Raw genomic sequence first — 24,250 nt, 5'->3', positions numbered from 1 at the left:
CTTCCTCCAGGTGTGTGTTAGGTTCCTTGGAGATTCCAAATTGGCCCCGTGTTGGGGCATGCATGAGTGAGCATAGCAGGGGACATGTCCACGGCTGCTTCCTGCCTTGTGATGCGGGGCTAGGCTAAGGCCTGACTGTGAGTATGAAGTGGATTAAGTAAGTTAGCAAATGTTATGTTACTTTTACTGTATACAGTACAGCAAAATTAATTCTACATTGCTCAACTAAAAAATGGGAAGTGTGATGCTGCAATGGTTAGCTGATCTCTCATCTTGGGTTTGAATGTCTGCTTGGGCACCGTTTATGCAGAGTTTGTATGTTCTGCTCACGACTGTGTGGGTTTTACTACCATATCTCATAGATGTGTGTATCATGTTGAACTGGCATCTTTACATTGGCCCAATATAAGTAGGAATGAGAATGTCTTGCAATGGGCTGGGGATTTCCTACAACTGATTCCCATTTGCAACCACAGTTCTCTGCCTTCCAGGCTTGCATGGCCATGTTAGAAAATGAATATGTGGATGGAGAAATGAGTAATGACTGGAACTGCAGCAGCAGAGTGGTTAGTTCTTCAGTTTCTCAGACACACAGAACAGAGTCTGATTCATACCCGGGTGTCTATAGTTTTCTCCCAGATTTTTAAGACTTTCTGTTAGAATAATTGGACTTTTCAGATTGACATTATGTGAACATCTAACTATGAGACTATTCCAAAATGACATTATGTGAACATCTAACTATGAGACTATTCCAAAACACACTGACTTAATTAACACACTGTATTCCAGATATGGATGAGTGTGTCCAGTGATGGATTAGCATCTTCTATAGGGTTACTTCAGTGCACAGTACTGCTGGGATTTATGAAATGGTACGCCATCAAAAAAGATGGAGCAAAAAAGATGATTTTGAAATTTAAGCATTATTCACAGATACAACTGTATGAGTTTACTTAAGGAAAAAATACAACAAATGGAGTAGCTAGTTGACAAGCGATTGAAATGAAGGTAATACATAAACATTAAATATATAATGTGTGTAAAAAATAAAAATCTCTAGATAGATAGATAGATCTAGATAGCCTGAGTAGAGCAATGTTCCCAATAAGGATCAATAAACCTTTATACTGTGCAGGCCCCCCAGAGCTGCCTGGGGCAACACCATAACCAAAATGGCAAATGACAGATAAAGGTCTTCCAGAGAGGAAAAGAGAGAGTGTGGCCCATGGGTCCAGTTGGGGCAGTTTTTAATACCAGTATGGGGAAGCAGAGGTCACTAGTTTCTATCATCCATTATGCCCTGGAAGTTGAATAAGCAGGGACAAACAGTGTGGAGGCTGGGAGGAAATATAAGGAGATTCCTTTAATATGCTATAATGCACGTGATCAAGTAGATGGTTGGCTATTTGTTCTTTTGCCTAAAGAGAGAAGCCACAAGAGCTGTTGGCAAAGAGTTGGCAGAACCAGGTTTCTAGGTAGGCAAGCTATGACCAGGTTGCCAATTTATGGGTGAGTCCAAGGATGAATAGAAGCAGGTCAGAATACTCTAAGCCAACTGCAGTGACACAGTGTATTTTCCTTGATTTTTATAAGAGAAAGCATGGCTGCTCTCCCCAAGGAACTGGGAGTTGCCATAGAAGAAAGGCTCTCCAGGAAATCCACAGGGCTTAATACTGCAGACACATTATGGGCATCAGAGGGAGTTCTTACTGGGTGTTCATGAATATGAGAAAGGGCCCCCATGGAACAAAATAGTCATCCTTTGACTTTGATAAAAGACAACTGAGGAGAGCATTTAAAGCCATCTTATAAGAAATAAGAAATTTGACAAACGAGAAGGGACCATTGAGTCCTTCAAGCTTGCTTTGTTTAACTTATAGCTAAGCTGAGCCAATATCTCACCCAGATAATTCTTAAAGGTTGTCAAAGTTTCCACATTCAATTACATGTCAGAGTAGTTTCTTTTAGAGTCCCACAACTCTTTGTGTAAATGGTACTTCCTAGCATCAGTCCTAAATGCAATTCCCCTTAATTTCCATTGGTGTCTTTAAGTTCGTGATTCCTTGTTTAGTTAAAAGAAATCTGTTGGATCTAATTTATACCTGAGGATGTTTGAGGATTCATTGAGTCTACAGTCAGGAGGAGATCTGCGAAAAAGGCTTACTGGTAGGTGACAGTTTATTATACAGTATATGTTGATCTCTTGACATTTTTAAAAGTGCGAAAATGTGCCATGAGTGTGCAGTGAAGCAGCATTTGCTTTTCTCTGATTTTTTTGGATCATTACACATGTTTTAGCATTTAATGTTATAAGACCTTCTGCCAAAACCTTACATCAAATCAAGGCTGCCCTAATTGTAGAAGTAGTACAATATTTTGATAAAATAAAGTTATACAGCAATGTACATTGTGAAAAGGTAATTGTCCGCTTGGTGCTGGTTACAGCACCTTTAGCAGTAACACTTGAAGTCATATATTTCCTCACTCACTTTATCTGTTAGTCTTTCAAAATGCTGTGGAAGAAACTGCTCAATTTTGATAGAACTGCATCAAATCAGGAACAATAATGAATGGCTTCTTTCAGGTCATTTTACAATATGTTAGTGGGTTTTAGGTCTAGGCTATTCCTATACAATATATTTTCGATCATTTCTAAACATTTTTAATATTCTGACTGTATCACCATCTCTGTACCACTTTGGGAATGGTTGGTTTCCATGGGAACTGAAAGTTTGTGGAATTTTTGATGGCTACTGCCAACTTGTTTACTGTTGCAATGCCCCTTGCCAGTAATGGAGATCAGGCAACCTGCCTTGTCAAAAGACTTCACCTATATAATATGGTGACAGGTGGTGACTTTTTATACTAGTGTCGTATCAGTTAGAGTAAGGAATTTATCACATAATCTTTCACTTAGATTTTTGTTTTGTGTTTAGGTTTTAGTTAGCTTTTTGGTTGTCAGGCTGTTTTTTGACTGATTTTACCAGTTAGCTTTTTGGATCTTAGCTCCCAGCAAGCTTTTGGAGTGATTTTGAGATCCTCACCTGTTTTGGGACTATGATTTTGCCATTGCAGTCTGCATTTTTCTTCTCCTAGTACAGAATGTGGTATTAAAAATCTACCTTAGAACACCAATTATTTTTTCTGGATATTTGCAACAAGAATCAGCTGACAGATAGTAAGTTGTACCTTCTCCTAAGAATCCTTGGATACACTGATTCACTGTTCCTTCAATAATGGCAAGATGTTCAGACCTAATAGTACTGTCCTTAGCCAAAAAGAGGGAGTCCTATAGATTTCTTGATGCTTCCCTGGATTTTTGTTTCACTTCATACAAAATTTTATAACTTGTTCTATGAGAAATATTGGCAAAAACGCATCTCATCAAGAAGACTAATTAGTATCCCAAAGTTTCTCCATCTGAACAGTATAACAAGGTGTCCAAAGAGTTTTAAGAATTAAGAATCTTAACAATCTGGTCCACAACTTTTTAATAATTATGTTGTAATCCTTTCCAGCCTTGTTAATTGATTGTTAATCTTTTGGAGATGTGTCTCAAGAACCTGTGTGCTGACCTCTCTGGTGGCAAGGCCCATGTTTATTGAGATTTACATTATATTGGGATGAGGATTTTACAAAAAGAAGCTTGTTGGTTAAGTATTTAAACAGTTGACCTTAATAATGCTTTTAATTGAATTAAGTTAACTAGGGTGATAAACTATTTTGTTTTTATTTAGCTTTCCACATGTCTAATAAATACTCTAATTACCCTCATGAACTTAGGTAATGAATGTATGGTTAACAATATTTATACCCAAACACAGACCGTTAAAAGCATATTCAAGGTGTAAGGATAGCTTCATGAAGTGAACAAAAATGCAGACTAAATGGCATGTTTTAAATAAATAATCGCCGTCTGATCTATGCATGGGGGGGGGGGGGGGGGGGGCCGGGGGGACACATGTTAGCGTAGTCAGAGTGGTTCTGATGTGTGATGCGGGATTGGACGGCCCTGCACCTAGTGCACTGGTGTAGGATTGCCCCGCTACCATAATTGACGCAGGGAGCTGCTGATTGCCGCAGCTGTGCCAAATCCCAGTTTTTAAAAGGGAAGTGTGAGTTTGAGGGAGGAGAAAGAAAAAAAATGAGAAGAAAAAACGGAGGTGAAAGGGAGAGCAGAAGGCAGGAGGCAGAAGGAGCCAGTGCGGGCATGTGAGAGCAAGCTAAGAGAGCGGGCAGCTAGGAAGAGAGAGCCTGGAGAGGAGTGTGTGGGTCACTCCGCTGAACACGTTTGAGGAGCAGGAGTGACCAGATACAGAAGACCGAGAAGGCAGCGGGGGTTAAGGAGGCTTGGGAAGAGAGCTCCAATGTGAACGCCATGGTCGTTAGGGACCCAAGCCTAGGTCTGGAGTGGGAGCCTTACCATAGCCATGGGATGGCAGGGACCTGGACCTGTTGAGGGTCAGCTGCATCTATTGGTAGGGTGACTCCTTGGCTGCAAGGCCAGTATGGGACAAGTGAGAAAGGAGAATGCACCAGGCTTTTTTAGAAAGGGCAGTTTCTTGCCTGAATTTTAACCTCATTTTTAATGAACTTATTTATTCTGATTTTAACCTCCACAGAGTCACCTTTTTAGGGATTATTTATTTATTAATGGGCTGTTTGAAGCACTGCACTTATTGAACACTTGTTTTGTTTTGTCTTCCTTTTAATAAAAGCACTTGCACTTTTCACCATTCCCTCGTTTGGTGTGTTTGTCCTCATCTGCTCAGCACCTTCCGGTCATGACTATCAACATTGTCGGATTCAAGAGGCTCCCAAAATGAAAGAGGGAGCAACGTCACAAATGCACAGCATAAAAAAAGCTTCAACAGCAGACCAGACTATGTTCATAAACACTTTGATCATTGTGTCACCTGTATGGACTCTAACTGAGTCTTGAATAATGAAGGGCATTCCATGGAATGGTTCTTGAATTTGAAAATTAGATTGGAATCTTATTTTGGGAGTAATCACTTGAATACATTTCTCCCATTACCGTATGTTGACCAGCCCACCAAATTCTATAAAAGCTACTTTGTCAACAAATAAACAACTTAAATACTTACTAAGTTGTTCAGTGCAAAAAATACCAGATTAAGATAAACTCAATCAACTAATATTGTACTAATGTATAGCAATGTTCCTGTCAGATCCAATTAGCACTCAAAACGTACAATGAGGCTCTATATGTAAATGTATATTAGTGCTCTGCAGCTTGTTACAGTGATTCATGTAGACCTGGCACCCATTTATAAACATTTGATCTAAATTACCATACATTTCTGCTGTATAATTTTATTATTAAATTCAACCAAATTGTAAGTCTGCTTACACAAGGGTTTAGTATTAGTGCAACATTAAATAACAAAGTTTATTATTATAGAGAAGAAAGAAGAATCTGCCTGTCATCAGATTTTATTTTACATTACACTATGCAAGGATACAGTTCAAAGCAAACTGAAAACAAATTAGGAAATTAATGCATGGCATAACATTCAGGTGCGTTCAGGAAGTTAGTTCACTGATTTGAAAGTTGGTGCATTTTACTTTTTTTAGTTATTTTATCACAATTTTTCAATAAATATTTTTTAACAATAAGTTATATTAAAAAATAACAGTAATAAAAACATGTAATTACATATGTTTGTTGTCTACATTAAATACCAGAATTTTTAAACAGCCCCTTATAATGCCATACAGTCTTATGGTGGCTCAATAGCTGTCATAAACAGTGATGAGAAAATGGCATTGAAGGTCTGTGACTACTTGTAGTTTTTTTTTACAGAAAAGTGCAATAAATACAATCCTCTCTTTTTCAACCTTAGTAAAAATACAACTTCACTTAGTTAAACAAGCTAAAGCCAGCTTATACTGTGTGAACAATAAAGTAAAATTATCAAATGAAAAAAATATAAAAACAAAGTGAACAAACCTACCTCACCTCAAATTATCTCCCTATCTATGTAATAATAGTTTAAACACAGTTATTTATTAAAACTAAATCTCTTTCTATATATAATCCAACATCTGTCTGTCTGTCCGCTTTTCACAAGAGAACTATTTAACGGATTTAGATCGGGTTTTGTTCTATAATTTGCTTCAACATTCTGGTTGATTTAGCGACTTCTCTCATTGTGCTATGTATAATAGTTTGCTTGCAGTACCGATTTATCTGCGTGAATCCGAGAGACACTCACAGGGCAAAGAGGAGAGGGGCGGGGCCCTCCTCACTCATGCGTCAGCTTCGGGGCGTATCTTACATCCGCTTAGCTAGTGAACTACTTAACAGATTTAGATTGGGTTTTTTTCTATAATTTGCTTGAACATTCCGGTTGATTTTGCGACTTCTCTCATCGCACTAAGAATCATAGTTCGCTTGCAGATGTGATATATATTCACACTAATCCTAGAAAGGCTACAGGCCGAGGGGAGGGGGAAGTGTGATGTCAGGAGTGGAGAGTCGGTCTACCTCTGGATTTTGGAGTTTAAGTTGCCTCCGCTTAGCTAGTGATACCTTTTTGTTTATTGATTTTTAAAGTTTGTCCTGTTTCACTACTACGCACGCGAAGCAGCGGTGGATGGCTAGTAATTAATAATTTGAAAAAAAGGAACTGATTTATGTAATACTGTATATTTTTTGTATAACGGGAACATCAAAGGTTACTTTTCTCGTAAAGGTTCTGCAATAATAATGTGCAGATAATTCAAATGTATGGTAGTTTATACTGCCATGTAGATACTGTTAGTTCAATCCATGCTTATTGAGAATTTCTTTCCTTCTTCATTCATTTCCAGCATGCACACCTCCCAAGGAGTTTTGTGGATCAGATGGGTAAAAGAGGAAAGATATGAAAAATAAAAGTTGAACTAACCACTGTGAAGATAAAATTTAAACCGTAAACTATAGTAGTTCTTAGTTCAAGTAACACAGAATGTTTCTCCATCTTAAGACAGACAAGTTCACAAATTTGTCAGTACTTTTTAATAGGAAATTGCTTAACAGATCTGAATGAAAACAGTACTCTCACAACAAATTTCTTTGAAGAAAAAATGTGCCAAATTTCACCAAAATTTGCCCACTGGCAGCCAAGTTTTTTCATGCAGACGAACAGACAGTCAATGCTATTGCAATAGGTACTTTGTGCAATATTTACAAACACACCTAAAATTGTGGATTGGATTTGAAAATCATTGCCTTCAGACATTTATGGATGCTATGCAGGTGATGAAGCACTCAAAACACTAACAAAATGATCCAAGTTAAGTGTCTTTTTTGAAATACTGTCAAGTGGCAAGTGATTTATTATACTGACTTTTCAATTGAACCTAAAGTTAGAGATGGATTAAATCAGTGAATTATTGCTTGCTCATTGCGTATTCTTTTTAAAGAACATTAAGGCATAACTTCTGAATGCTGAAATAAATTATTGCACAACTTTGTATTACACTGCTTGGGCTTAAAAATGTGTTATTACACTTAGGTGTCAGTGAGATGTACTGCCTTCTTATGATTTACCACATTCATTTTTCTACATGCTGTTTTTTATGTTTTATTGCAGAAATACATTCTGATCTTCCAGCGTTAGAGTATATGTTGCCTAAAAGGGTTATACTAATGTTTCCTAAAGCCAGTTTTAACATGAAAGTGACCCCCTTGCAGAATCCTGTAAAGCTCGATAAAAATGCTCTTTTAAAATATAAACAAATGCAAGTCATCTTTATGCTTGTTCAGAGCAAATGCAAGTAAACAGTTGATGTGTAACGTAGTAGCCACATGCGGTGATCTCTTGTTCATTTAACATGACTCTGCAGCTTCACATTCAGCATCTCTGCTGGAAAACACTTTCTACCTTGCTGTACGGTGGTTATTTTTGAACATGAAATGTTTAAGCTACAGGTAGATTGATATCTAACTGAGATGGTAAGACAGTGTAGCATAGAGTGCTGCAGAATGCAGAATGTATTTAAAGGATATACTGTACATGACATTCGTTTGAGCTTGAAAGACTTTTCAAATGAATGAAGAATTATTTTCAGTTTCTCCCTAAAACATAACTTTTGAATGTGAAACATGTCTAATGTTAGATCCCTAAACTTAACGCAGCATGCGCTTTTTCTGCCACTCTTTATTTAAAATATAATGGGTTATACCCATATTTTTTAAATTGCATTTTAAAAAGAAAAAATGCAATGTATTCATGCTTCTTTTTCCTCTTCATGTTTTTCCACTTCTGTGTGGAGTCGATGTACATGATCAACCATCTCCAAACAGCTTGGTCCTGGCACCTCCTCAACAGCCAGGCCCTTTTCCTTTAAATCTTCTTTTACTTTATTTGTATGCCTAAGCTTTGGCCTCCTTCATGTTCTCTTCCCCTGTACTTTCATTTCCATCACTCTTTTGCCATCTTATTCATTGTCTCTTCTCATCACATGTCCATACCATTTGAACCTACTTTCCTGTACTTCCTTAGAAACCTCTCCTATTTTTGTTGCAACACTGATTGGCTCATTTTTTATTTTGTCCTTTTTTGTAACTCCACACATCCATCTGAAATTCTGATATCTGCCACATCTAACTTCTTTTCCTGTGCTCCCTTAACTGCCCATGACTCAGCTCCATGCATCATTGTTGATCTTACCACTGTCTTACAAACCTTACCCATAACCTTCATATTAATTCTTTGATCACACAATACTTGATACTTTCTTCCAACTGTGCTATCCACACTGCACTCCATGGATTATCTCTGCATCTAGTTTTCCATCTCGGGCTACCACTGATCCATGATATTTAAATGTATCCACACTTTTCAATAGTTCTCCCTGCAGGCTAACTTCTGAATCCTGATCATCATTAACCCTCACATACTGTGTCTTCTTCCTATTTATCTTCAACTCTGTATCTTTTAAAAATGTATAACTCTTTCTAATTTGCCTGAGTTTTGATGATAGCAGTTTCAGTTCAGTGGTGCTTGATTTTCTTTTTTTGTTCTTTTTTCAACTTAATCTTATTCCTGCTTTTTCAGGAGATGATAACAGGGCATCAAGGCCTACCCTGTTAGAATAATTTGCAAGAAACATTAACAGAGCAAACCTGTATATGGCAGTAGTACAATACAATTCATCCTGAAATGTACCAACACATACCAGTATTTATTTCATTAGAATGTAACCGAGGCAAAATACAGTATGATAACTAAAAAAAGTGGGAAATCACAGTTGCTAATTTGTTAACAGATTTTATTTTAATGATAAATGCTCATACTTTTACTAAATAATTTAATGATTGTATGTATCATGTATTAATAATGCATGCTTTCTTCAGGACTGAATCGATTAATAAATTAGTAATTTATTGATGCATCTCTGTAGGATTTAATAATGGATTCATTGATAAATAGGTAATGGTGAATCAGGTAACTGTCATCACTAAAAATCTATCCATTTGCTGAGGCTTTGTCCGTACTTCTACATTTTTGTTTAAAAATGAGTCTCCGTTTCCACCTTTCATCTAAAATATTCCAGTATTTTTAACTCTGAAAAACTGAGACTTCTGAAAACGCTCCCCAGGGCAATATATTTTTTGAAAACACCAGCTCATTGCTGCAGTTTGTATGGATGAAAATGAAGAGCTTTGAAAACACAGACTCTAATCACATTTTGATTTGTTCATGCTTATTATGTGGCCCTTCCTTGACTGCACCCCGCTCATAACATTTTCTACATCACTTTGCTCATGTTATACTTTTATGGTACTCTGAATAACAATTCCACCTCATTATCAGTCCAAACAGTAGTTTTTTTTATTTTATTATAATTTTTTGTATTCTCCATTACTGTTTTACTTGTGCAAATGCAAAATAAAAATTTTAAGTGAAAACATTGTAGTGTGGATATAACCTCAGTGCTATGGTATTTCTTGTGATTAATCTATTTGAATGTGCAATGAAGGAAAGTTGTGGATTCAAGGAAGAAAGTTGAGTTTTTAAGCATAATAATTAATACTAATTAGAATGATAAACCTGAAGGAGCTTCAAAATACAAATCGAATGGGAGAGTTCAATGTTGAAACAACAAAGCTAAATGACTATGCAATGAGAGATGCCTAACAAGGTGTCCAGAAGATGTCAGATTCTATATGCTTGTAGCATCATTCATATAATATAATTTGAGTTTTTCTTTTAAGATATTAATTTCATTCTTCATTTTGTTTCTAAGTTTTGACCATATTTGCTAATGTCACTAACTCAGGGATTGTCATGGATGCCTGTAGGTAGGCAGCCGCTTTTGGCCCATTGCGTGAGATATAAAGCAACATAATCTTATATTAGGATGGAGCCTGCATATAATTCTCTTCCGAAGTTTCTTCCCTTTTATTATTGATGATTGCATGTTCATGTTTTAATTAGCTTTGTGTTTTGGTGCCTTATCTCTTCAACTCTAAATATAAAGTAACAAATTAATTCACACTGTTTTAAAGTGATTAATTGACCTTGTCTCCAGATTGATATGAGATGAGCAGTGATGAGATGCAGTCTATCGTGTTTGAATTAATGGAATATTGTACTCAATTTCAACCCAAAATTCCAAAGAATGTGTAGTTCAAGCGATTTTAAGCTTCTCTGCAGTGTATGTGTGCATTGTGAATAATCATTGAACTTTTGTTTACTTTTCAGTTCAGTTTCTCAAGATTCAACATACTCGGATGTTTAAAATGCTCCCTCAGGCTTTAAAACTCTTGACTTCAAAATCTCTCAGCTCAAAAGACTTTAGGTCTTTTTTTCAAGTGTACAGGTTTGCTTTTGGCAAGGAATTACCACTTTTACTTTCTCACCCTTCCTCTATGAAACTGAATTTCACTACCATTAGCCCGCAAAGAAGGTGTAAAGATGTTGTTGATATGTCTGCTCTTTACCTGTCTACCGTCACACCATAGCAAGCATGAAAAGAAAAGTAAAATGGATGGCTACAGATGTTCTGCTGGGTCACTTACAGTTTGGTTGATGACAGAAGAACAGATTAAATAAGTGCATGTGATGTTAGAATACCTGATAAGCTTTTGTGATAATATGAAAAAGAAATGGGAATAGATGCTTTAAGGATAAGGGTTTTCTTCACTCAACTCACACTGCATGAAAAATGCAAGAGCCTGCATAACTAACTATCTCTTAATGAATTCTAATGTATACTTGTTCTGTCTCAGAATGGGGCAGCGCTAATTATTATTGAAAAGGATCATTTGATGCAATGTAGTCAGAAATTCAAGCCAGAGCTTTTACCAAAAATCAAGCTTATCAGTCTTCAACATTAACATGTTAATCAAAATCAAAGACCTTTGTGTCAAAAATAAGTTTGTTGACCTGGAAAAGTTTTAATCAAAAAAAATCACACACCAAAAGCTATGATTATCCTAAATTTGGATGATTCAGAAAGGCACTAACCTTTGACATCACATGTTGTACACTCCCAGCTGGTTGTGGGTAGGATGCCATAGCAATGACTAATGCAAGTGCTGCAAAATGGTGACAGCCATAAAGAAACAACATGCAGATGGAGGATAAATGCTAAAAATGTACAACTTTCTAAAACAAATGTTAAAGAGAAATAAATGCCAGAATCAGATTTATTGGGCCCAAAATGCCCCAAACTCACAGCAAAGAAGTCTCCAAATCTCCTCAGAAAATTAATTAAAGACACCAATTTATATTTTGCCTTGGGGACAAATAAAGTATAATCAATCGATTGATCGATCGATCTAGCACAACAACACTACTGCACTGGAAAAAAGTAAACATGAAAAACACATTTAAAAAATAACTTTACCAATAGCAAAGTGAATAGAGCCACAAATTAGGCGTTACCTAAGGGGCCCGATTTAAACTACCTGTTGACCACAATTCAGGGCTAAGGTATTAGCACTTCTAAGCTCAAGTGGTTTGGTTTGACTTCCCTTTCCTAACAGTGTTTTGTTGTTTTTTATTTAGACATTTTTGACTGATCTCTTGACTTTTGGACTTTTACTGTTATGTAAAATTAGGAAGCTCTACAAACCAATGCAAAGAATTGATGTTTGTCGAATCATTGCTCCACAAGTCTTATTTTTGTCCTTTAGGGATAGCTTGTTTACCTATGAAATTTTGCCATAATTGTGAAACATGTAGAGGTTTCTCCTTTCTGAACATTTTATTTGTGTTATTATTACATATGTACTATTATGCAGGGTTCTTTACTGACTTATTAGTAAACAATAAAAAAAGAAAAAAAAAACATAATAGCAGAACATTCTAATTGCAAATAGAACTTTCTGGTATTAAGTATGAAATTCAAGACCATTATAGCAGTAAGTAGAAATTTCTGTTTAATTTCTAGTTTATTCACGGTGTAGAGAAAAATATTTAGAAGTGTCCGGTAACAACCATTGCCTAGAGAAAGTGCCAAAAACTTCACAACTGATAAGTCATTAATGTAACAGTCTTAACAGTAACAGTGTGCTACTTCAATGTATGAGTTATTGAACTAATATAGCTTCATCTAGTGTAATATCTGACCCAGGATATTGGTTATTCAGAAAGCCAACTTCTCCAGAGCAAGACTACCACGTAGACTCGACGTGCTGCACCTGGCTTGGACATTTATGAATTGAAAATATTCCTTTTTAAGGCTCAGTTCAGGATGATTGCATGTGAATCCACAGATTTTGCTCTGTTTGTCAGTCTTGTCAGAGTAATGAAACACCATTTGCAATCCAAGATCTTCTCAATGTCATTTGCAAAGCACTTCTGTTTTTTGTCTGGACAGTTAATAGGCTTGGCTGTTTTGATAATAGAGTCTCAGCAAGAACAAAGGAAAAGATGGTACAAAGCCTTCAGTGGCCACCATTACCAAACATTTCTCGACATATTAGACTGATGAATGAATCTGAATTACTACAGTTAAAGCATCTTGTAACAGAAAGAACAACATCCTTATTTGATGTACTCATCTTAAAAGGCAAATAAAGGTCTCAGTTGTTTCTCAGGAAACCACTGGAACAGTGGACAGATGATCCAGTCTTCAATGAATTTTGTGAACTGCATGACAGTAGTGAACAACGCAGCTGAAACAGCAATAAGTCTCTTAGAAAAGTACAATGACATACTGACAAAGGATGAGGAACAAAAAAAGTTTATTTTTCGACTGGTCATAAACCACTTCAAGAACTTTCCAACTTCATCAAAGACAGTTCTTATACTGTAGACATGTAAGTGTCGAACTGTTGTTTGCTCTTCAGTTCAAATGTCATAAATACTGTCAAATGGAGTGACCTATAAATGTTGTATATTTTCATTAAGATTTTGTGTGTTTGTTATATATAGGATAAAGAAAAAAAAATTAGCTTTGTGGGGAACTTGAATCTGTTTTTTGGACACCCTAATATAACAGTTTAGACCCTTCCGTAGCTTATGCTTTATTGTTGTGTTTGCTATTTTTTAGCAATTATTTTTCACATTTTTGTAATATCTGTTATGTTTGTCAATGATTTAGCAATTGTGTTCTATAACATAAAATGTGCTCCCATTTTGTGTACTTTGTGGGTGCAGCCCCAGGAAGTGGGCCACCAGGACATCACAATTGTTGGGTTCTTACTTCTGGCTTTATATCCAGTCAGCAAAGAAAGACTCAGCAGCCAAACTTTGAGATTACGATGGAGTCTGTGTTAGTATTGCATTTCTTACTATTTTCTTTCTGGTATTTGGATTTTTGGTTTGGTTTTGGGAGTACCATTACTGGATCACGTATTGGGACTCATTTGCTGTGGATTGCCTATTTTTGCTCTGTTAAGCAGAATTTTTGCTTTGTGTTCTATCTTTGTTAATAAATCTTTATTTACAAAGATCATTGTGCGACCTTACTTCTATCCAAGTCAGAGTTTGATATGTTTCTCTCCCTTGTGAGACACTGTGATATTTTGTGAGATCTTCCATGAATTTTGAAACTTTAAAGCCAGTTCCCCATTTTTAGGACCTGCTCTAGCTGAAGCCAGTTTAAAGCTGAGTTTAGGCAAGGACCTTCTGGGCAGGTCAGTCAAGGTCCTGCTAGACTTTACAGGTCTTTTGGAGGCCTCACTGCCATGCCTGTGACTCCAATTCACAACATTAGTATTTGTTCTTGGCTAACTCCCTTGGTTTTGAGGACTTGCTTTGATTATTATTGGATTTGCATTTTTTGGTTTCATTAGTATTTTGAATTTAGCTCTTGAAAATCATTCTCGTTTTTCAATGCTTGCATTATTTTTGAATTTGTCTTACTTTGGAAGTTTTGGGGGCCATTGGGTAGTTTTTGAATTTACCAGTATTGCTTATTTGGACCAAATGTTTTATGATTCCCCTCTCCCATAAAGTGTAGGACTAAGATCTGTGTGGATTTATGGGCTTAGTGCTTGTTTTAAACCTTCAGCTTTTCTTAAATTTCATGATCTGTTATTATAACACTGCTATGCTATACCTTGTCTTAAACAACACTGAAATGTTTTGGTTCACAGTTGTTCACACGTGGAAGATTATTGCAAGCAAATTACCTATTCATGCTGTAGTATATTCTAAACAATGAAAATAATATTGCAAGGTGAGTGAGTGAGTACCCAGAGCTTCCTGATTTAACTGCAAAATTAAAAATAACAAACTGAAATGCTGTAATGATTCCAGTAAAATGAAGGAGAATGGGACTTAAAAGTAAACGTCATGTCTGAATTATTTAATACTTTGGATGGAAGTTGAGCATAGTAGACATTAACAACTTTAAAATTTAGTAGCAGAGTTTGAAGATGATAAAATATTTTATGGGAAACCAGTGTAGGCCCTCTAGTTGAAGGATGATGTGTTCATCACACAAGGTCTGCATCTCAACCTGAATTTACTTAAAATTCTATAAGGGCACAACGGCGGACTCAGTTCAACTAATTATTTGACAAAAGATAGCCCTTGGGACTGCTTATGTGTGCCACAGCAAATGTGGCAGACTCACACTGAGTTAGCAGTATGATGATGAAGAAACCTTTTAGTCAAAAGGCAAAAAAAAAAATATATATATATATGTAGTCTGAATGACTATTTCGGCTTTTCACTCGTAGACTTTGTAACCGTTTCTCTTCAGCCCTGCTGTACAAAGGAAATAACTACTTATGCAATCATTAATTTTCAGTTATTTATAAGGAAAATTATACTTTGAAAAAGTCTGTTCATCATTGGAGAACCAATTTTAAATTAAATAGATAGATAGATAAATATGTTGTGTGCAATCCAATAAGATATGAAAAACTGAAAGGGGTTAAATACTTTTTACAGATACTGTTTAAAAATAACTGGAATACCTATAAACTGGCCTTGAAAATTATTTGAATTGCTAATGTAGAAGGGGAATAAGCTCCTGAAAAAAAACAGTCTAATAACTTTTACATTAGAAGCAAGAACTTGAACATGCTGTGTTAAATATAGTGCTAGCAGCTCCATATCGGTTTATTTTAAGATTGATTTTATCACATCATGACAGCAGCTGCACAGACAGTTTCAGTTGCTGGATACCAGAGCCTTGTAGCTATAGTGTATGATCCACCTCAAGGTATGCACATTAGAGTTTGTTAATAAGTCTGGCTCAGGGAATATTGAAATCTCTTTAAAAAATAATGATATTGGTTTCTATTCTATAAAAATATTCTATCAATCCTTCCATCTATTTCCAAACTTGCTTTTCTTGCACATAGTCAGTGCTGAAGCTGGAGCCTATCCCAGTAAGCATCCCACACAAGGCAGGAACAATCCCTGGTCAAGAGTGCCAGTCCATCATACACACACACACATTTCAGGGGCCAGTTTAGCATCATCAAACCTAGCATTTTTGGACTGTGGGAGGAAACTGGTGCATCCAGAGGAAACCAATATGGACATGGGAAGAACATGAAAACTCCATGCTAGCACCTGGAACACAAATCCTGGTCTACTTGTTGCAAAGCAGCAGCACTATCACTGTGTCACCATGGTGAAAAATATTTCAATTAAGAATTAAGCTGATTATGACTGTTATATGTAGGACACATTTGACTTCCGTTTTTAAGTGTGCTGGCCTGCCTCCCACTGTTGCAAATAAATTAAACTTATTATTCACTATTTTAAGTTGTGTGTAATGGTAGCTATGTTTCTTTTGTTATAAAAATACAACTAGTACTCAACTTAAATAATGTTGAACAAAAGAGGTTAATTCTTAAAAAACACAACACAACTAGTAGCAGTCTAAGCAGAGTACATTGTAATCAAGTTCTGGATCACTTAATTATTTCCTGAATTAAATAAAAATCACATGAGATTATGTTTGGATAAAGCTGAGGTGCTTTAATATCTTGGACAGTAGTGAAATGAGGTGATACCTAGACTGTACAGTGAAGTCTGTGTACAAAATTGTAGGATACTATGTAAGATAAATAATGGCATTACAAGGGTTTCCCCTGGCTGGCACAGGGGTGGCAGTGGCCGAGATGGCACTCGAATAAAGATAATCAAGAATCTGATAAAGAGTGAAACTGGAATATTCAAAAGGCTGGTTGAAAGTTTTTCTGTTCACCAATATGGGTGGGAAGGAGCCACCATCAGCATGTTCTGCCAATGTGGTCAGCATGAATGGTACCCTAGAAGCAAACCCTTGTAGGGTACCAGAGAGAGAAAAAGGTCTAGGTATAACAGGAAAACACATACTTAAGGTTGACAGCAAATAAAATAACAAATGCTAAGTGTGTCTGATGTTACAAAAAGTAAGTAAGGCACAGAGAACTTGGAGGAGAAGAGTTAAACAACATCAAGTCTGCAGGTGGCAGCAGAGATATTCCAATAGTGGCCTGTGGGACCCTTCCTGGCAATTAGAAGAACGTGCACTTTAAAGGTCGCTGAGTGGTGCAGAAGGTATTGTCTAGATTCAGGCCTGGGGTACCCCCAGTTTTATCCATCTCCCTTTCCCAGATATACTGTAGAGATGATAGATCTGGTAGCAGTTTAAGACTTAGGGCGCTTACCCTGCAATTCTATATCTTTGGGCTGCTGCTGATGCTTTAGCTGGCATCTATCTGCTGTAGAACTGAAGTCCCTGTAGTTCTCGTTCATGCATACTACTGATTAACACCCTTCTAAAACTATGAAAGCAAAAAACACATAAAAGACTGGGTCAGATAAAATGATAAATGATATCGATAAGAAGCCATTATCTTATTTATTTACTAGCTCTGTGTTCACAGGTTTGCTCGAGAAATTTTCAGTGGGTCTTAGTTAAAGTGCCATTGCTTAATCATATGTAACAAACTAAGTACTTTCTGTATACAATATTTGTACTGCATTTTATTACCAGAGGCTAATATTATTGGTTCACTTCACCTACAGTCCTTGTTGGAAAGAGATTGCAGCAGAAGTCTGTAATAGTGCGGTATTCGGTGATTTATTCAGGGCTAAAAACTACTCGACTCTCCATAAGCATCAATGCCTAAAATTAGTACTGCCTCTGTATACAGTGGATTTGAATAAATGTCTATAAAACAAACAAACAAAAAGTTACTAATTACTACTTTTACTTACTGTCCTGTTCTCTTCTTTTCACATACTGAAAAACAGCATTCCATCATCTACAGAAAAAAATCATGCTTCATTCTGTTCATTTGTGGCTTATCTCCATCTGTTAATTTGTGGGTTTTGTTTTTAATTTCCTTTTATTTATTTATTTTTTTACTTCAAAAAGTGCTTGAATTGTTAATCGTTATTGAATGAATTAATGATGATAACCAGGTGGACAACCATGTTGATTTTTTCAAAAATGCAATGCTATGCACTTATAGAAAAAATGTAGCATAATCAGTTTATCTCAGATTTATTGTTACACGTGACATACCCCCTGTCTGCCAAAACAATTGCCAGCCCTGCACGACATTTTTCTCCATTTCTACCTGCACTGGTTCACTTGTTTCACTAAAGGCACCACCTTCCCCGCTGTTTCTATAATCACACTGGATTCACAAAATAGAAAACCCCCCCTCTCTTCAAATGCTGTCCATGGCCGAAAAGACTGAGAAACAGTGCTCTAAGATAAAGGGTATAATCCATCGAAAGAGTGAAATTGTTATCCCAAAGTGGCCAGTTAGGCCAGCACATTGGACTCTTCTCGCAGCAAAATGTAGTTTTAAAATTCCTGTTAAAAAAGATATTAAATTACCTTTTCAATTCTCTTCACTTTTTTTCGGGTTGTTTTTTACAATCACTCAGATATTTACTGAAAAATATTTACAGCCACTGCACAAGTAGAACACAATGTGACTTTCAAATGTATTCAGAGGCACATCAGATGAAATGTGTCATAGAGCAACAAAACTGTCTGAATTCTGAATCTGTAGTAAGAAAAATCTAAATCTGTCTTACTGAAAAATCAGATAAAGAAAAGTTGGATAGAGACAAATGACTGTATACTGTATACCTTAAGAATGAAGCTCTCCTAATTGCTGTTGGGGTAAGTCAATCAAAATGCTTGGTAGTCACATTAAGTGTAACTTAACATTTACTCTAATGCAATTACATTATGTTATTTTTCAGCCAAAGTCCCTCTCCTGGCGTGTGTTCATATTCCTTTTTAATGCATTTTTGTTCATGCTTGATTTTAAGTTAATAATAATAATAATTAATATAGCTATTCTGTTTATTATTTGAAAACTTCTATGACATTTGTTAGTTTTGTGTATTGTTTAATTTTGATGTGCCCTTGTATCTTTTGGGTGGTCCCACAAGAGGCGTGGCAACCTGTGCCTCACCATTAAGGGACTGCCCTCAGCGCTATAAATGGTCAATTTCACCTGTCAAAGTTGAGAGAATGGGCTCTAGTGAGTACCATGTCAGATGCGGCCTACTGACAGGATAATGAATTTGTTTTTTTTATTATTATTGCACAATTTTTCATTGTATTCATCTTACCCTCTCTGTTTGTGTGAGTCAAATTTTGCAATTAATTTTTTACCCATTTTTACAGAACTGATGCTGATGCATGCTGATCTCCGGTGACAATGCAATATTTCCTCAGTTTTGACCCGGGATCTGTATGTTAATTGGAAAATTTAAATTTCTCATTTCCTTATTATACTTTTAGCGATTACAAATACAGTACTGGTTATTTTGCACCCTGGGCCAAGCTTATTAGTGTGCCAAATGACTGTTCGGTAGTTAGCTTGTGTGGCTGGGTTTTTCTCCCCCTTATGAGCTGCACCCTAAGCGAATGCCTAATTCGCCCTAATGGTAGCACCGGCCCTGTAAACACATACATATATAATGCCTGTACCCAACACACATATCTAATAATTAGTGATGTTGGTCAAGTGGTTAGGGTGTTGGACTTTTGACCAATTAAGACAAATTAGTTAAAAAAATCATTTTGATTGATGTTGAAGATTTGTCAAATTACTTCAATATGAAAATTAAACAGCATTGGTCAAGTGCTTATTGTGTTGGACGTTTACGCGATTTTATTGAACTTGTAAAAATTTTGCAATTAATTTTTTACCCACTTTTACTGAACCGATTTCTTTCAAATTTTGCATGAATGCTGACCTCTGTTGACGATGCAAAATTTCACCAGTTCTGACCCAGCAGCTATACATTAATTACTTCAAATTTAATTTTAATCTATCCTTAAATTTTTCATTTTGTTTGTTGTATTTAAAGTGAATGTACTTAATGTATCTGTTTTGAAATGTATTCTTGTTTGCTTTGTAAAGTGATACTTTACTCTATGAAGGGTGATTGATTTACTAATTATAATTGAAAGAAAAATCCTTAAATGTGATGGCTTGCATTTTCCCCCCAGTGACTCCATGTAGTATTGGTATACTCTATTCTGATACCTCATCTTAGCTAAAGAAGGACTTAATGCAAAATTGTCACTGGCTCCTTTCAAATCATCTATTAGAATTCTGTTAAAAAACTTCAACTTAATTCTAAATCCCATTGTAAATGAATGTTCTATGATAATATTATGATATGGAAGTTTAATTATTTTTGCTGTTTAAAAAGATTGTTATAATGTGCTTACCTTGAAAAATGTCATAGTAGCACCGTCCTTTACAACACCATATTCAATTTTAGTTTGCTTGGCCAGGTCATCTGCTGAGTCCACTGGAGACTCCATTCGCTCCACAGTCAGGAAGGCAGCCATGTTGGCAGTGTAAGAAGAAATAATAATCAGGGTGAAGAACCACCAGATTCCACCAATAATTCTAGTGGAGAGTGCCTTGGGCATTAATTCAGAGCCTATGAAAAGATACCAAGAAGAGTTTTATTGGGCATCATACTTTGTATATGCTTTCTCTCATTCTTTGTCTCTCTGGAACACAACACTAAAGTAGGTTTAAAGAAAACAATATATTTATTAGAATAAATCATCTGTTCAAGTTGTTTCTTTAACCTGCAACTCTTCTACTCTCCCAACTTTGAACTCACCTGGCTGGGCACAGAAGCCTATTTTTAAACTTCACCCCTCAAGTACTTTGGGCTCACCAAGAGCAAAGGCTGGAAGCACTTTCAGGTTAGACCAAGTCTTCTTAAAATGGTAAGGCTGCCTACCCAAAGCACTACTTAGCAGCCCCAGAGGTCCACATTACCATTATGTCAGGTTCCTATCTAGGAAAGGTGTATATATATACACAAGTAAACACAAAATGCAGTTTGTAAATGGTGGTTTTTATTATTTAGGTTTTTATTTTTATTATTTTGTGTTTACTTGTGTTATATTTGACTAATGGTTAAATGTGTTTGATGATCAGAAACATTTTGTGTGACAAACATGCAAAAGAATAAGAAATCAGGAAGGGGGCAAATAGTTTTTCACACCACTGTATATATATATATATATATATATATATATATATATATATATATATATATATATATATATATATATATATATATACTAGGGGTCTTACCCCCTGCTCGCTTTGCTTGCCAATCCCCCTTTCTGTGCTATGCGCCAGCCACTTCGTGTCTCTGCCACTAGTGTTGTGAAGAGGGGGGCTGAACACACTCCAAGGAGATGTGGTCGCTCCTCTGAAACCCCCCTCTTAAACGGTGATACAATGGGAAACAAATAGTTTTTTTTTTTTTTTTTTACTTCCTATTTGCTCGATCAGCTGCTGCTTGCTGCTGCTGCCTTGCCGCATGATCTGCATCTTGTGCTGTGATTCAAAAATTTAAAAGCCTGTACAGCAGCTGTCTTTGTCATCTACTCTTTGTCTTTTATTTCCGGCCCCGGGCGTGGTTAAATCTGTTGGCACAATGTCTTGTCTCGCGAGACGTGAGTTCTTGATATTTTTTAGTTTATAATTAAAAAACGGAATAAGAATTTGAAAATCTAACAACATCACATTAAAGTTCAATACATTCTGAAAAGAATGATACTAAACATATATATGTAGGTTTTAAAATAAGCCAGATTTAAAGCGTGACAAAAAAGGTGACAAAAAATTGTTGTACAAAATCGTTGCACTTTTAGACTTAGGATTATATATATATATATATATATATATATATATATATATATATATATATTTATATCCTTATATATAATTTGATAGTATCCAAGAGGGTGAAACACCAAAATATGCTCAGATCTACTGTATATATTAGAACAAAATCATTTCAGGGACTTAAAAAAACAAACAATTCTTTGCAGAGAAAGTATTGATTTCACAAACGTAGGATATATATATATATCGTGAATTGAAAAGAATACAATCTCCTCTAAAATTGTGCTTTGCAATGATCATCAACAAAACCTAAGGTCATTCAGTGGGCAAACAGTAAAAATGTTAAATGTTTTACTCATGTTGAATAGCATGTTCAAAAAAAAAAACAGTCTGGAACTGTGAGGTTTTGACACTAGGAAGTGTGCTGTCGTGAGACATCATTATGAAAACAAAGTTCTCAAACCATAGTTCTATATTTCTGAAACATTAACAGTCGTAAAAGTAAGTTATGTCATATAGCATTCTTTTCATTTCTTTTCAAAACATTTCTTCCACACAAAGTAAACTTAACATTGTGATCATGTTGTGCTTGATTTCAACATCAACTGATTCAACAACCTCTAGTTTTTTCCTTTTTTTCTGTTTCTTTAAAATAGTCTGGTTGGATATATTTGCAAAAAGTTTTTTTCCACTTTGCCTTACACATGTCAAGGCATTCAAATGACTTTCAATCACTTCTGGCAGTCCTCTGATAAAAAGTCACTAGAGACAGCATAAACCCACACTTAATGGCATGTATTAATGCTTGAAAATGTCACAGGGGAGATATTTAACCTTGAATATGTATCATACACAAAATTAATCTTTAAACAGTTATAAAGAAAATATACAGTACAAATTATATAAGTGAGAGAATATGCTATTAATTGAAGTTAGTTATTAGAAGAGTCACATGTACTCGTTTATAGCATTAGGTCAGTTCTCTGTGATGCAGTTGCCTTTTGTGTATTATGCCAGCCCTCTCATCAATTCATCATTGATACGTTTGTGTTCCACTGAGGCACAGCTCAGCTAATACTGATATCCTTCATTTTTGACTTGGACAAATAAGCAGGGTCAGGAAGTAAGTCACTGAAAATATTGTCAAAAGAGAAATAATTCTGTCTATCAACAAGAATACACATTGTAAGGGACCCATACAGAAAGTCAGTTTTTGAAAATAATAATAATTTAGTTTATTAAGGATAATGATGGGAAATACAGTATATTTTCATACAACTCCTGAGAAATGAGCAAACAGAGGAAATAAAAACTTTTTGAGAAGAAAAAAAATGTGTGAGGTTGTATATAGTAGAGCTTAACAGCACTGCACATATAACAGACTGGTGATGTAAAAGGTTCAACAGACAGCTTCCAATATGAAACCATCATAAGAGAGAAAGTGTTCTTCATTGGTAACATCACTGTAGGAGCTCAAAAGTTACTGAATATGAATGAACTCTTGAAATTTAATTGTGGCCTGAGGACTGCAGCTTCCCAGAGTAACAAGATGAGCAAGAGGTCTATGCATCCTACTGTATAAAGAAAATAAAGAAAGCCCCTCCAAGAATCAGTTTGGACTGATCCTCTATTACTGCTATTTGAGATAGAGAAGAAAGAGAATAGGTATCATGAGTTAGCCATGAAAGAGTGAGGCCAGGAAAAACAGATAGGAAGCCAGCAATGTTTCTCTTAGGTGGTTGGTAGATTAACAGGTTCCCTGTGGGGCAGGCAGTTTTGAATCAGGTTGTGAGAGCCAGCTCTACAGTGTTTGTGATATAGGTACATCAGAGGCCATTACCTCTGGTGTTCCTGTAAGCAATGTCTAAACCCCAGATGAATTCTGGGACTGGCCTGGAAAAAATGCTAGGAAGGGGTCAGTTGAGCTGAATTGAGGCAATAAAAGCTCATTTGCAGAATATAGAAGCACCATATACAAATATATATATATATATATATATATATATATATATATATATATATATATATATATATATATATATATATATATATATATATATATAAATAAAATGTAAGGGAGAGAGGGGGTGAAGAGTATTGTATGGGTTTTATGCCATCACTGGACTGCGACAAGCTTCCAAGATTAAAGAAAATGTGTGCATCAAACAATTGCAGTCAAATTTACACTTTCTATGGTTTATATTTGCTATCTTCCTCTTGAAAAAAATCAAAAACTGTCGTAAAAAGGACCAAGTGTATCGATAGTAAAATCCGCTGTTTGTCCCTCATCTGTGACTGCAGTAAAAATGGAGACAAAAGTACCCAAACAGGTTTTACTGAAGACTGGCAGACTTGCTATTGGGACATTGCTGACAAGCTTTTCTTTATGCTGAGTATTGTCAGAGATTTTAATTTAATCTTGCAAAAATAATTAAAAGTTATCAGCTTAATAATGTAAGAACCCAAAGAGCCTGGTTTCATTGCATCATCACTGCAAACCGCATGTGGGCCTGATTCCTGCTGCATTTTTCTACCAGTTAGGTAGTCAAAGTTTATTCTGATGCAATTCCACAGTTCATCACAATTCTCTACATTATTTCATCTAAGGTAAACAACTCTAAAGGCCACAAACTTTTCCAATGAACTAGGCCCATCACACTGGTCCAGAAATATCATAAATAGATGTATGGAAAG

The 24,250-nt window shown here is 35.8% G+C and overlaps 1 protein-coding gene across 1 annotated transcript in view; it reads right to left on the bottom strand.

The window, feature by feature from the left end:
* grik3 (glutamate ionotropic receptor kainate type subunit 3) overlaps positions 1-24,250 on the bottom strand; it is a 476,278-nt gene that overhangs the window by 12,878 nt on the left and 439,150 nt on the right. Inside the window, 1 exon segment of the mRNA XM_051936208.1 lies at positions 20,128-20,345. Coding sequence (XP_051792168.1) covers positions 20,128-20,345 — 218 coding nt within the window.

Source organism: Erpetoichthys calabaricus, chromosome 14, assembly GCF_900747795.2.
Source record: "Erpetoichthys calabaricus chromosome 14, fErpCal1.3, whole genome shotgun sequence".
NCBI lineage: Eukaryota > Metazoa > Chordata > Cladistia > Polypteriformes > Polypteridae > Erpetoichthys > Erpetoichthys calabaricus.
Note: the sequence above shows the minus strand (reverse complement) of the source record. Positions and strands in the feature narration are given on the sequence as shown.